This window comes from Stegostoma tigrinum, chromosome 25, assembly GCF_030684315.1.
Source record: "Stegostoma tigrinum isolate sSteTig4 chromosome 25, sSteTig4.hap1, whole genome shotgun sequence".
NCBI lineage: Eukaryota > Metazoa > Chordata > Chondrichthyes > Orectolobiformes > Stegostomatidae > Stegostoma > Stegostoma tigrinum.
In genome coordinates, this window is record NC_081378.1 from 24,782,695 (window position 1) to 24,796,182 (window position 13,488).

Consider the following 13,488-nt stretch of genomic DNA (forward strand, 5'->3'; position numbering starts at 1 on the left):
TTGACTCAGATAATAAATGAAAACATAAATTGCAACTTAACATTTTCTCAAAAGCAATTAAGGATGGGCAATAAATGCCTTGCTAGCGATGTCCAATCCCTCAAAGGAGTTTGTTTTAAACAAAGTACAGATCATAATTGAAGGAAATAGGTAGCATGCAACACCAGTTTATGATTGCAGCAATACTCATTGCTGATGATAAAATGCTAATAAAAGACTGAAGTAAATTAATCCAAATACTTAATTTTTTTCAGTTTTGCCCTTAGTCTGGCACAAATGGGTTAGGGTATTTCTAACAAAATAAAAACTGAAATTATATGGAACATTTTAACTCTTACACATAGTATTTTTTATGTGCTTTTGTAGTCCAACCATCCCCCTAACCCACCCACCCCTCTGCCTTCCTGATGTTACACACTGCAAGAATGTATGCCAAGTCTACCTGGTTCTGCTGTCAAACTGTGAACTGTGACCTGCATCGTCACTATCGTTGCCACTCTTTGCAGTGATAGATACCTTGCAGAGTTTTGCTTCTACCCCCATTTCTGACATGTGTAAGGGACACCATGTTTTTCTTCACACATGCTTCTTAGATCACATTGGCAGATTTGTATTTATCCCCCTCCTCTTCAATACCTTTTGTGCCTCATGAAACTGTTGCCACCTCATACTGATTAATTTTAAAAGTACCTCCACTTTTCCCACAGCATGGATGAATCTTTTTAATGTCTCTCCTATAAATTTCACATGCACTATACCAGAAATCACATCCCTAACTACTTACAAGACAGGAATCATTCACTAAAGCAAACAGTGCCTTCAAGCCCAGTCTTAAACCATGCATTCACATTTGGAATACTGAAGTTACATAGACACTGCTAAAATTCCAAACACTCTTGTCATGATTGCTAAATACTAAATGTAATCATCTTGGTGATTAGATTAGATTAGATTCCCTCCAGTGTGGAAACAGGCCCCTCGGCCCAACAAATCCACACCGCCCCTTGGAGCATCCCACCCAGACCAATCCCCCTAGAATCCACACGTCCCTGAACACAATGGGCAATTTTAGCACGGCCGATCCACCTAGCCTGCACATCTTTGGACTGTGGGAGGAAACCGGGGCACCCGGAGGAAACCCACACAGACACGGGGAGAACGTGCAAACTCCGCACGGATAATCGCCCGAGGCTGGAAATGAACCCGGGCCCCTGGTGCTGTGAGGCTACAAAGCTCACCACTGAGCCACCATGCTGCCCAGTGATTCCTTTAGCTTTCAGTATATACTGAACACTCTCTCTTATATTTTATAAAGAGAAAGAAAACAGTTGAATACGTAAAAACATAAGAAAGGGAAGCTGAAGTAACCCATATTATCATCAAACTTACTGCCTCATTTAATATGGAAATGGCTGATCTTCAGCCTCTGTCCTACTTGCCTGCCTGTCGTGTGTAGCACTTGATTCTGTCAAGAAACTAACAATTTGTTTATCTCAGACTTAAATCTCTTCAGTGATGGCACATCCACAACCCTCTGGGTACAGAATTCCAAGCGTCAACAATCCTTTTGAGTGAGGGAAATTTTTTGTTATTCCTAAATGATTGGCCCCGTTATTCTGGGCTGTGTATCTGTGTCCTAAATTCCTCGGTCAGGGAGAAGAACCTCTGAATACCGTGTTAAATTTCTTCATAAGTTTCTAGTGAGATCACCTATCATTCATTCAAGTTCTGGAGTTTATAGAAATTACACAGTATTATCACAGGGCATGCCTTTCATCCCAGAAGCTAACCAAAGGCCATCTTCATTACGTTGTGTCCAAGGCAAATATTTTCTTCTTTGTCATAGAAGCTAAACTGCACGGGTTGCTTTAGTTGTGGTCCTATTAGAGCCCTGCACAGCTATAGCAATATTCCTTTTGTATTTCAGTCCCCTTATAATAAAAGCCAACTTGCTACTTGCCATCCATGCTTTATGTTCCTGTTCATGTATGCCCAAATGCTTCCAAACAACAACATTTACAATTTCCATGTCTTTTCGAAAATCAAAATGTTTTGTATTAGTACTAATGTGACTAACCTTTTACTTCTGCATATTGCACACAATCTGCCATCTCGTCCACACTTTTAACTTGTTTGAATCTCTCTGCAGTCACTGTAATATCTTTGCAGTCTACATTCTCATTCAGTTTTGTATTGATAACAAACTTGGAACTTTTTAAACATTCTTCATGGGATGTGAACATAGATGGTTAGGCCAGCATTTATTGCCCTTGGGAAGTTGGTGATGAGTTGCGGCCTCAAACTGGTGCAGTACATGCGTAAGTACATATGCAGTGTTGATAGAGTTTAAGGATTCTGACCTCGCGATTGTGAAGAACCAATGATATGGTTCCAAGGATATGCACGTTTGGGAGTGAACTTACAGGTGGTGGTTTTCACATCCCATTACTGTCCTGAGGTGATAGAAGTTGAAGGAACCTGTGTGAATTATTACACAGCAGACTGTTGCCATTGCACATCAGTGAAGGCGGTGATAAGTTGCCAGTTAAGCAGAATGTTTTACCCTGGATGGTGTCAAGCTTCTTGACTTGTAATAGAATTACACCCACTCTTTGATGTCCTGCAAAAAGATTGTAAGTAGCTAAGGTTGCAGCACTTATCCTTTCAATACTGCAGCAGTCACAACCTGCTGACTTGGAAATGCTTTTACTTATCCATATTCCGTGTTTCCCATTTGTTAACAAATCCATAATTTGTAACTTCTTTCTACAAATTTCTTGGCATTGCGACTGCAGCAGCAAATTTGTTTTAATGACAATGAGATTAATAATACTGTCATTTATGTTCTGGTGTGTCAGCAAAATTTGCAAGAAGATGCGAGGCTAAATGTAGAAATCCAAAAGCTGTGCCATTAACTTTATAAAAATTGCATTCTTCTCTGTTTTGCCATCAAATACATATTTTCCTTTCTGTTTTTCCCCAATCTTTCACATTCATCCTTTTTCTACACCTGATTTGAAATTTAAATTCATCTGTTATAACTAACATTTCTATCTCCATTCTTGTGCTGCTTGTTTCACATTCATGGTAAAAAGATACACAGTTGGTTGCTCTGCTTATTCAGGTCCCAGGTGCCAAGTTTGTCTTGCAGCACTGGCGCAAGCTGTCTGTTTAAACAATCCTTTTGAAAATAAATCTTAATGAGCAAAGCCAGCACAGCAAATGTTAGCTTTCTATCTGGTGTATTTTCAGATTTGGGTTCAGACATGCAGTTAGAATCAACCTTGTCATGAATATTGATCTAATTTTACAGCTGATATCAAATGGAAGTAGGGGTCTCAGTACATCTTTGAGAATTTAAAATCTTTGTTCCATATTTTCTGGCTGTGTTCATTTTTTTTTGCTACCATATAATATGGCACCTGTGCTTAATTTGATTTGTTTATCTAACCTGGAAATAGGTGAGGCGAACATATTCACATGGTACATACAGGGCTGGACCAATGCGACAGATCAGCTTGGTAGGGGCTGTAGATGAAGAAGTTGGGGACTACTTTCCAGAGTTCCTTGACAGATTGGAAGAATCTCCTTTTTTAAAGGTATGTACTTCTGGTCTTCGGAACTTAGAAATATTGTAGATCATTTTGTATTTTATTCCAGTCCAGTAACTGCATACTGTAACTTGAGATTTGGAATGCTTTTCTGGATTTTAGAACAATGTTAGAGTGCCTTAACACAAATGCATGAACCAAGTGTACACCTGAGACATAGAGCAGTGGTGAAACATTTCAAAGCAGTCATAAAATGTCTGAGATGCCATAGTTCAAATAGCAAAACAGCATCCTGACTTTGTTTCAAAGCACTTCTGCAAACTGACTGAGTTCTGACAATGATGGGGGTTATGCTGACTGTCATGTAGCAAAACTTAAGGAACAGAATTACCAGTAAGTTTAGACTACTTTTTTTAGGCTCTGCCAACTATCTTGTCTAATTCGTCTTGTGTCCAAAAAGTCTCTCCACAACATACCATAAATTGTGTTGTAACCCCAATAAATTTGCAGTGACAGCATTTGGAGTTGTAGACATTTTGAAGAAGTCTTCATGTTTGAGAATCTAAGTAATTTACTAAATTTACTTGACTTTTTAAAATTAAAAATTGATATTGAATCTCCATATGGTTTATCTCCAGTACCATGTTGCAGTGCCTCAAGTAGCCAGTCCTGGAGTTACATGTGCAGTCAAAAAAAAAAGCAAACAACTTGTGTTTCTGAAATTTGGAGTCTGGATTTGAGGTTACAGTATGTGCAGGTTACCTTTTTTAGAGGCTGACTAGAGCACATTTCTGCTCGCCTCTTCTAAAACTCAGATGGCTGGAAATCCAGGCCAGCAAATCATGCAACTTCTCAGCCCGATGTCTTCCTCTTTACTAAAAAAAAAGTGAAGAGATTGCTGTATGCATAACTCAAGATACTGGTGGGTGGAGCTAATAGTCAATTTAGTGCTATGTAAAATCTATAACATTGATTAAAAATATGCATTGATTTCAAAAGTAAGTTACATCAGTAACTAGTCACTTGAACATAACAATGATCACCTGAGCCAGGTGCATCTGTTAATGGCTAAATTCAGTCACTTATTTAGTTAAACAGCAGCTATAATCATCTGGAGTGTGGTGGGCAGGTAGAGAAGTTTGGATTGAAAAGCCCATCCACTGTTTAGGAACGCTCATGCACACAATTTCAGAAAGTCTATGCCGTCACAATGCTGATAAGATCATATGCAACGGCCCTACACTCATGCATTCATAAGCATGATATTGAAATGGATTTCAACTGGGGAGAGGTGAGGACCAGGTCAGAGTGATGGGGTGAAGTGGAGATGAGACAACCAAACCATTTAAATGCACTTGTGTACTTAAGCAGTGAATAGCCACGCTTGCCTGTGTGTTGATAGACAGCATTTAGAAAAAAAATTAACAGTGTGTGCTCAGTTTCTGAGATACCTGTCCAAAGTACTCTTATCTATTTTAGTTTAAAACAACTTGTAACTTCATTCATGGGGTGTGGGTGCCAATGTATGTGGCACCATTTATTGCCTATCCCCAATTGCCCTGCTGAAAGTGATGGTAAACTGCTGAAATTGTTGAGGTGTAAAAACATGCTCAGTGCTGTTAAGGAGGGAGTTAAAGGCTTTTGACCTGGCATCAGTAAATGAGCCATGATATAGTTCCAAGACCAGGTTATGTGTGGCTTGGAGGGATCTTCCACGTAGTGGTGATGTACGCATCTGCTAGTGGTAGAGGCTGAAGGTTTGGAAGGCGCTGTGAAAGGAGCCATGGCAAGTTGTTGCAGTGCATCCTGTACATTCTGTCACTGTCCATTTAGTGGTGGAGAGAGTAAATGTTGAATCTGGTTTATGGGATGCCTTTCATGCCGACTGCTTTGTTCTGGATCTAACAAGCTTCGTGAGTGTTTTTGGATTCCATTAATCCAAGCATGCAGAGAATATTCCACTGCATACCTGACTTGTGCCTCATGGATGGTGGACAGACAGCTTGTTACTTGCTTCAGAATTTTTAGCTTTTGATGTGCTTTCTTAGTTGCAGTATTTATGTGATTGGCCCAGCTTAGTTTCTGGTCAGTGCAAATCTCCAGATTATCGACAAGGGAGAATTCAGCCATTTCCACTGAATGCCATTTTTCAAATTCAGAATGAGAGCTTGATTTGTGAATTACCACTAAGTTACCAGAACATTGCACACCACCAAAGCAGTGTCTGAATGTATAGTAAAACAAGTGCGGTTGAAAATTGCATAGAATATCCATTTGTGGCTGTGACTTAATAAAAATTTAATTCAAATTATTAATTTACTTGGGTTCCAGTGCAGAAATATCTTGTTAAAATTTTTTATGGTCTTTTACGAAATGTTTCAAATGCTAGTTTTGGTGCTTGAATTATAGATTTTTCAATTTTAAATAAAGGTTAATTTATGTGTAATAGTGAATTGTAGTTTATCTTGAAAGATAGTTACAAAGATTTGGTTAAACTTGTAAATCTAGTAAATTAGATACATTTTAATGAGCACCAATAGATGTAACTAAAGTATAAACGTACACCTTGGCTTATTTCTTCCAACAGCGTACTTTGCCATGGGGATCACTTTCTAGTCTCAAATTGAAGTGCCGTAAAGAAAGTGATGATGGCCCTATTATGTGGGTTCGTCCAGGAGAGCAGGTGATCCCTATAGCAGACATGCCAAAATCACCTTTTAAACGAAGACGGTGAGTTCAAGATTTTGTTTATTGTTTTTGCCAAACGTCTCATCTGGCATCTAGTAATTAAGTTTCCATTGTTCATTTGCTCCCTGTTTCTTTGATTTGATAAGTACAGTAATAGGCGCAAAATCCTTATTTGTCTACAAAATCAATAAAACGTTCAATAATCTTCCAGTCTGCAATATTAACAAATGAATACAGCAGTTATAAAGTTTAAGTCAGAGCTTTGGGACCCCAATTCATGCCACACATCCTATGGAATACATGTCATACTGCCTTACAGGTGGAACGTATTCTGATAATGTATATCTAACCATTTAAAACAAAAGCTTGTTCCTTTTGAAGTTTATTCTTTATGAATTAACTTTGACATCTTAACATTCCAATTGTGTTTTGAATAATCTGAATGATTTTTGTCTTTACGTAACTGCCAGGTATTGTGCCAAATGTTTACCATTACTCTTTAAGTTTTGAAATTCTTTGCAATATAATATACATTTACTTTGCATGTACTTTCTCTGGTCCTGCTATCTTTGAAGTAATTGTCTGGGTTTATCTTATCTATATTACCGTAATTTGGAATCTCTTTTATTTGAAGATTGTGTAACGTCTTGTGGGGGGGACACAATGGCCCAGTGGTTAGCACTGCTGCCCCACAGCACTGATTATTTTCCATAACACTTTTTGTCTTTGGAACCTTCAAAATTGTATAGCCAGTATTGGTCAATATGACATGCAAATCAATTTAAAAGATATGTTGTGATGATAACAGCCATGGATTAAGGAAAGACTGATTTTAAATATATGTTTTATATACATAAGAATACAAATTCTTCAGAGAAAATAGCAAATGGAACAAAAGGTAGGAGGGATTTTTTTGGTTGTGGAAAGCATTGCAATACTGGAGAAAGAGAATGTTTCCATAGATTCAAAGACTGAATTGATTTGGCTAAAGCTAAGGAACAATAAAAGTGCAGCTACATTGCTCAGTGTAAAATGCAGACCAACAGCCAGTGGGAAGGGCATAGAGGAGCAAATCTGAAAGGAAATTAGAGAACATTAAACGTGATAGACTAGTTACATTGGTGGACATCAGTTACACTATCACAATCCCAGTTTATATATAGGTAAGTGCAGTGAGGAGCAAGTATTCGTAGATTGTAGTCAAGAGAATTTCCAACAGCGGTTCATGTCCAATCCAACAAAAGAGGAAGTACTGGTGGATTTGATTCTTGGGAATGAATTGGGTCAAGTAGATCAAGTGACACGAGGGAAACGTTTAAAGAATAGTCAGCATTGTGTCAGAAGGTTTAGGATAGTGCTTTCTCATTTATGGTTTCCCTAAGAAAAAGTCACTTCTTGATTCTACTAAACTAAAACCAACGTAATCCCATACAGTCTTTGTTATTTCCAACCATAAAATTCATAATGCAAATAAATTCACATTATCATTCCAAGAGGACCCCAGTCAACTACAAAATCTTGGCTCCAGAAAGACAAAGTTAACTGTTAAACCCTTTGGTGTGCATGAACCAAACCCCAATCCGAATACTTATAATAGATCTATAAAAATCACACATCTTGCATCAGGGGTAGTAAATGCAGTTGAGAACTAAGCTAAATACAGATGGTAAAAAAACATGTCAAGAAGTATAGAGATTACGAAAATCACTGGCAGCTAACATAATAGGGAATCCAGAAGTCTTATGTAAGTATATATATGTATGTGTATATTAATGCACATATATAATAAAAGATTGGTAAAAGGAAGAGTATAGCTAATTTGAATCCAGAAAGGGGATAATATATGTTTCCAGGTGAGAAGCATGGCTCTAGTGTTAAATGAATATTTTGCATTTGTCTTTACTTGCATTTGGGCCATGATGACAAGGATGGGCACTCGGTCAATACAAAGATCTAAAATTGGTGAGTAGGTAAATTATCAGTTCTTAAAGTTGATAGGGCAGCAGGACTGGATGTGATGCATCCAAAGATGTTGGAGAAAGTGAGGGTGGAAATTGCAGCGACATTGGCAGTTACCATGCAGTCTTCTCAATTATATTGTGCTGTTGCTAGAAAACTATTATCTAGTGAAATTAAACCATAACAGTTATTTACCTTTCCACTTTATTGAAGAGCCAGCATTTTGGAGGGTGGTGAGTCTAAAGAAATATCAGTTCATCAGTGTCAGAATGTAGAACCACTAATTCTGTACTTCATTGATACAGTGGAACGCTTCTGACGGAATGCTTTGAGTTGTAATGCAAGTTGCTGAACATATGAAGATTTGGGTGTAAGTGCAGATTCTGATATTCAGTATTGGAGAAAGATATAATTGGCAGTCATGTTTCACAATGGTGTATGTTGCCATCTGAGAGATTTAGAAGTGGGCATTTTGTTATGTTTGATTGTATCAACGAAGCATTTGGAGCTTACCAGGTAGCAATATCGTGCCGCTCCGTTTATTATGCTATTTGAAAAATATGCAGTCTTATCTCAAGTGTCTCTTACTGATAAATTACATGTTTCTTGCTGCCTCTGATTATACAATACCATAATACTGGCTTCTGATTCAGTAGGTATTTTCCCTCATAGATCATTCTTTACTTCAAGCTATAAATTTTCGCTTGGTGTTGACTTCATAAACACTGACTTGAGGAAGGCTTCAGGTTTTACTAGAAACACGATTATTAAATGGTTTTTATTCCTACAGTTCCTGGCTTCTGTATTGCGTCGATGAATATATTGCTTACATCCATCCTATCCTATAATGTAACTTGAGCAGATTTTAAAAATTATTATCCATAAAATTCTTCACTGTTGCAAGGTCAAATTTCTACATGCCCCTTCAATCAAATGACTGCAGCAGTTCCAGACGGTAGCTCACTGCCACCTCCTCAAGGCAATTCAGGCAATAAATTTCAGCCTAGCTAAGGAAGCTCCATATCCCATGAATAATAAAAGTTTGCACGTATCTTTAAAACATTAATACCTCTTGGGTACGAAAGGCGTCTGCTGTTCTGAAAGATGGAATACAAATTGGTGATGCTTGTTTCTGAATATTGGTTACCTTGAAATATTGTTTATTCAGGGTAAGTTAAGTCTTTAATGCAATATTTATTTTAATTTTACCTTTAAAACAATTAGCGAAAAACATGTTCGTATTAATTAAAGTGTAATCAAGTAATTTGAATACAAATGTAACAGTTCTTGGGGAGAGTTTATTCATTTGTTTCATGGTAGCTATGTTCTCAACTTTGCTTTGGATTTAAGATCTTTCTCCCTAATCTTATCTTTGCCTCATATGCTACTATTTTTGTGACAGTGTGGTTCTCAGTTTGTGGTGAATCACAATATTTACATGATATCCTCATGGTAAAACAAAGTGAAGAGCTATTACTAAGTTGTAATATCCTGAATTGGTATTGGCAAGATTATCTGTCCAGTTATTAAATAGTGTGGACATGATTCTTGATGGATCTCATGAATACCTTGGCCTCAAACTGGTGCAGAGTAAGGTTGGGATCCTTTTGAGCCAGAAAATATCAGCCTTCAGTGGAGAAATTGCTTCAAACAATTCTTAAACTGATAGAATTCTAATGAGGATGTGTTCGAGGAAATCCCCCAACTCCTTATCAAAGATTATCTCAGTAGATAAAACACCTCGATGAAGGTAGGGCAATGACTGTGGTGTACGTGGATTTTAGCAAGGCATTTGAAAAGATTCCACAAGGTAGGCTCATTCAGAAAGTAAGGAGGAATGGGATTCAGGGAAATTTGGCTGTTGGAATACAAAACTGGCTGTCCTAGAAGACAGCGGATGGTAGTAGATGGAAGGCGTTCAGCCTGGACAGGATGCAGAGGTGGGAAAACAAGTGGCAGATGAAATTCAACCCGGAGAAGTGTGAAGTACTTCATTTTGGAAGGTGAATTTGAATACAGTATACAGGGTTAATGGCAGTGTTCTCGGCAGTGTGGAGGAAAAGAGGGATCTTGGGGTCCACATCCATAGATCCCTCAAAGTTGTGACCCAAGTTGATAGGGTTGTAAAGAAGGCGTATGGTGTGTTGGCTTTCATTGACAGGGGCATTGAGTTTGAGCCATGAGGTAATGCTGCAGCTCTCTAAAACTCTGGTTAGACCACACTTGGAATATAGTATTCAGTTCTGGTCACCTCAATATGGGAAGGAGGTGGAAGCTTGAGAGAGGGTGCAGAGGAGATTTACCAGAATGCTGCTTAGACTGGAGGACAGGTCTTATGAGGAAAGGTTGAGGGAGCTAAGGCTTCTGTCATTGGAACAAAGAAGTATGAGAGGTGACTTCGTAGAGGTTTACAAGATGATGAGAGGCACAGAGTGGATAGTCTGAGACTTTTTCCCCAGGGCGGGAATGACAATTCCGAGGAGGCATAATTTTAAGATGATTGGAGGAAGGTATAGGGGAGATGTCAGAGGTGGGTTTCTTATACAGTGTGGTGGGCGTGTAGAATGCTCTGCAGGCAGTGGTAGTGGAGTCAGATACTTTAGAGACTTTTAAGCGACTCTTGGATAGGCGCATGGAGGATGGTAAAATATAGCGTAGGCAGGGTAGATTGACCTTAGTAGGATAATAGGCCGCCTCAACATCCTGGGCCAAAGGGCCTGTGCTGTGCTGTGCTGTTCTGTTCTGTGTTCTATGACTACCTAGTGTGATCGAGGTTGAAGCTGCATAAACGTTGGAAGAAACTGGAGTGAACAGAATTCTCGTGGAGTTTTTCAAAGTTGGAGAAGCGGAGCTTGTCTATCATCTCCATCAACTGCTCCTGAAAATCTAGAACAAAGAAATCCCTGCTGATCTTAGGAATGCTGTCCTCACTACTGTCTTTAAGGAAAGAGACAAAATGTAACTGTGACAAATACAGAGGAATTTCCCTACTCTCCATTGCTGGGAATATCAGGACCTAAATTGCCACTAGGTAGCTTTTCCCAGTCTCTGAAGAAAACTTTCCGGAAAGCCAGTGTGGTTTCTGACCAAGCTGTAGGACTATGGGCATGATTTTCACTGCTCGACAGCTCCAGCAGAAATTCTAGGAACAACAGCAATAAGTCTACAGACCTTCTGACCAAGGCTTCTAACTCTGTCTACAGGGAAGAGCTGGAGAAGACCCTGTCAAAGGCCAGTTTTCCAGAGAAATCTATCAACACCTTCCATCTCCATGATGAGATGTCAACGACAGTCCTCATCGATTCTGATCTGACAAAATCCTTTTGAGATAAAGACAGGGGTCAAGCAGGGATGTGTGATTGCCCTGATCTTTTTTGCCACCTTTATCACCACCAACCTCTTTTGCCAAGAACAAGCTTCCTAGTGTCATGGAAATTGGCTACAGGATGAACCTAAAAGTTTTAACCCTCTAATGGTTGAAATCCAAGAAGAAAATGACACTGACATCACAAACATTCAGTTTGTGGAATGACAATGTCATCACCACTCTCTTGGGAGAGAAGTTTCAAGCCTTGCTTCATACTTTAGTGGAAACATACGACAAATTTGTTTCAGCCCCAACCTCAGGAAGATGCAAGTCCATTACCAAACTGTCCCAGGGTAAGCTCTGGTCTAAACCTCTATTAAGATCAATTGAGAGAGCTTCCCAAACACAACATTTTCCCTACTTGGGCAGCCACCTCTCATATAAGGCTGACTTTGATGCAGCGATGCAACATTACGTCTAATCCACAAGCACCACCTCCAGATGCCTAAGAATGAGAGCCTTTGATGACCAGCACATCCATACTGATACCAAGATTGCGTATAGGGCAGTCATCCTTCCGACACTTCTGTGTGGCTCAGAAACTTGGACTACATTATAGACTCTACCTTAAGGCCCTGGAGAAGTACCATCATTACTTTTTGAGGCAGAGTTTACATATGTTTTGAAGGAGCAATGAGGCCATGATCGTCCTGGCCACATGCTTAGGATCTCTGAGTTCTTCCAAAACAAATTATCTTTGTCTACCTCAAGGAAACCATTCAAACAGGAGGCAGACTGAGGAATTGCATAAAAGACTCCTGGAAGGCTCACCTCAAGGAATGCAACATTGATGGCAATGCATGGGAGACCCTTGCTCAGAAGAAGCCAACTTGATGGGACCTCCTGTATGAAGAGGCACAGTTCTTCACGAACACCCATTGGAAGAGAGAACATGGAAGAAAGAGCCTGAGAAAGGAATGTGAGTGATCCTGAGGTGAAGAACACCTTCCACCTCCCAGAGGCACCTGCCAAACGTGTGTTTGAAGATGGGGCTGTAGGATCAGGCGCATCATAGAAATCCTTAGTGTGGAAGCTGACCATTCAACCATTGAGTACAAAATAATCCTCCGAAGAGCATCCCATCGAGACCCACACCCTTGCCCTGTTCCAGTAACCCTGTATTTCCCATGGCCAATCCACTAGCCTACACATCCCTGGACACGATGGGCAATTTAGCTTAGCCAATCCACCTAACCAACACATTTTTGGATTGCAGGATTGCAAGATTGCAAGAGCCTGGAGCACCAGCCGTGCAAGAACCCGTGAACAGTGACCCAAAATTTTCAAAGTGGACATTTATACTTGTTAGCAAGTGTTTGTCAAAAACAGTTATTGAGATGTGATTCAGTAATGAACCATAAATTAGCACGCTAAGCTCCTGCATTAACTGCCGGAATTTGAAATCTGGATTTGAGCTGATCCAAATCAAGCTCTGTAGTTGATTGCTTCAGCTGGAGAGACTTCAGAAAGATAATTAATTATTACTAAAATATTCTCTGGCAGACAGACTTTAGTATTGGGCTTCTCCCATAAATAGGCGGATCTAACACTAACCCTCCTACACCAGTAGTCACATGATAGTTGTGGCATCTGTTCATCACTTTTACTTCGTTCTTTGCACCTTGGAATGAGACTGAGGGAAAGCACATACACACTAGCCCCCAAATAATTGATATAAGCATTGGTATATAAACAGTAGTGCACACCAACATGCATAAGACATAGGAGCAGTAGTTAGATTATTTGGCCCATCGCGTCTGCCCTGCCATTCAATCGTAGCTGATAAGTTTTCGTTTAACCCCTTTCTCCCCGTAACCATCGATTACCTTGACAATCAAGAATCTATCTTATCTGTCTCTGTATGATCTGTTCTGGAATCTCATCTGGGCACAAATGTTTTCCTAATGTCAAACCGTTCATGCT

At 39.4% G+C, this 13,488-nt stretch overlaps 1 protein-coding gene across 1 annotated transcript in view; it reads left to right on the plus strand.

Annotated features, from left to right (window-relative positions):
* Nucleotides 1-13,488, plus strand: part of LOC125463268 (lysine-specific demethylase RSBN1L-like) — a 63,716-nt gene that overhangs the window by 29,931 nt on the left and 20,297 nt on the right. Inside the window, exons 3-4 of the mRNA XM_048554326.2 lie at nucleotides 3,462-3,599; nucleotides 6,139-6,281. Coding sequence (XP_048410283.1) covers nucleotides 3,462-3,599; nucleotides 6,139-6,281 — 281 coding nt within the window. The remainder of the gene's footprint in view (nucleotides 1-3,461; nucleotides 3,600-6,138; nucleotides 6,282-13,488) is intronic.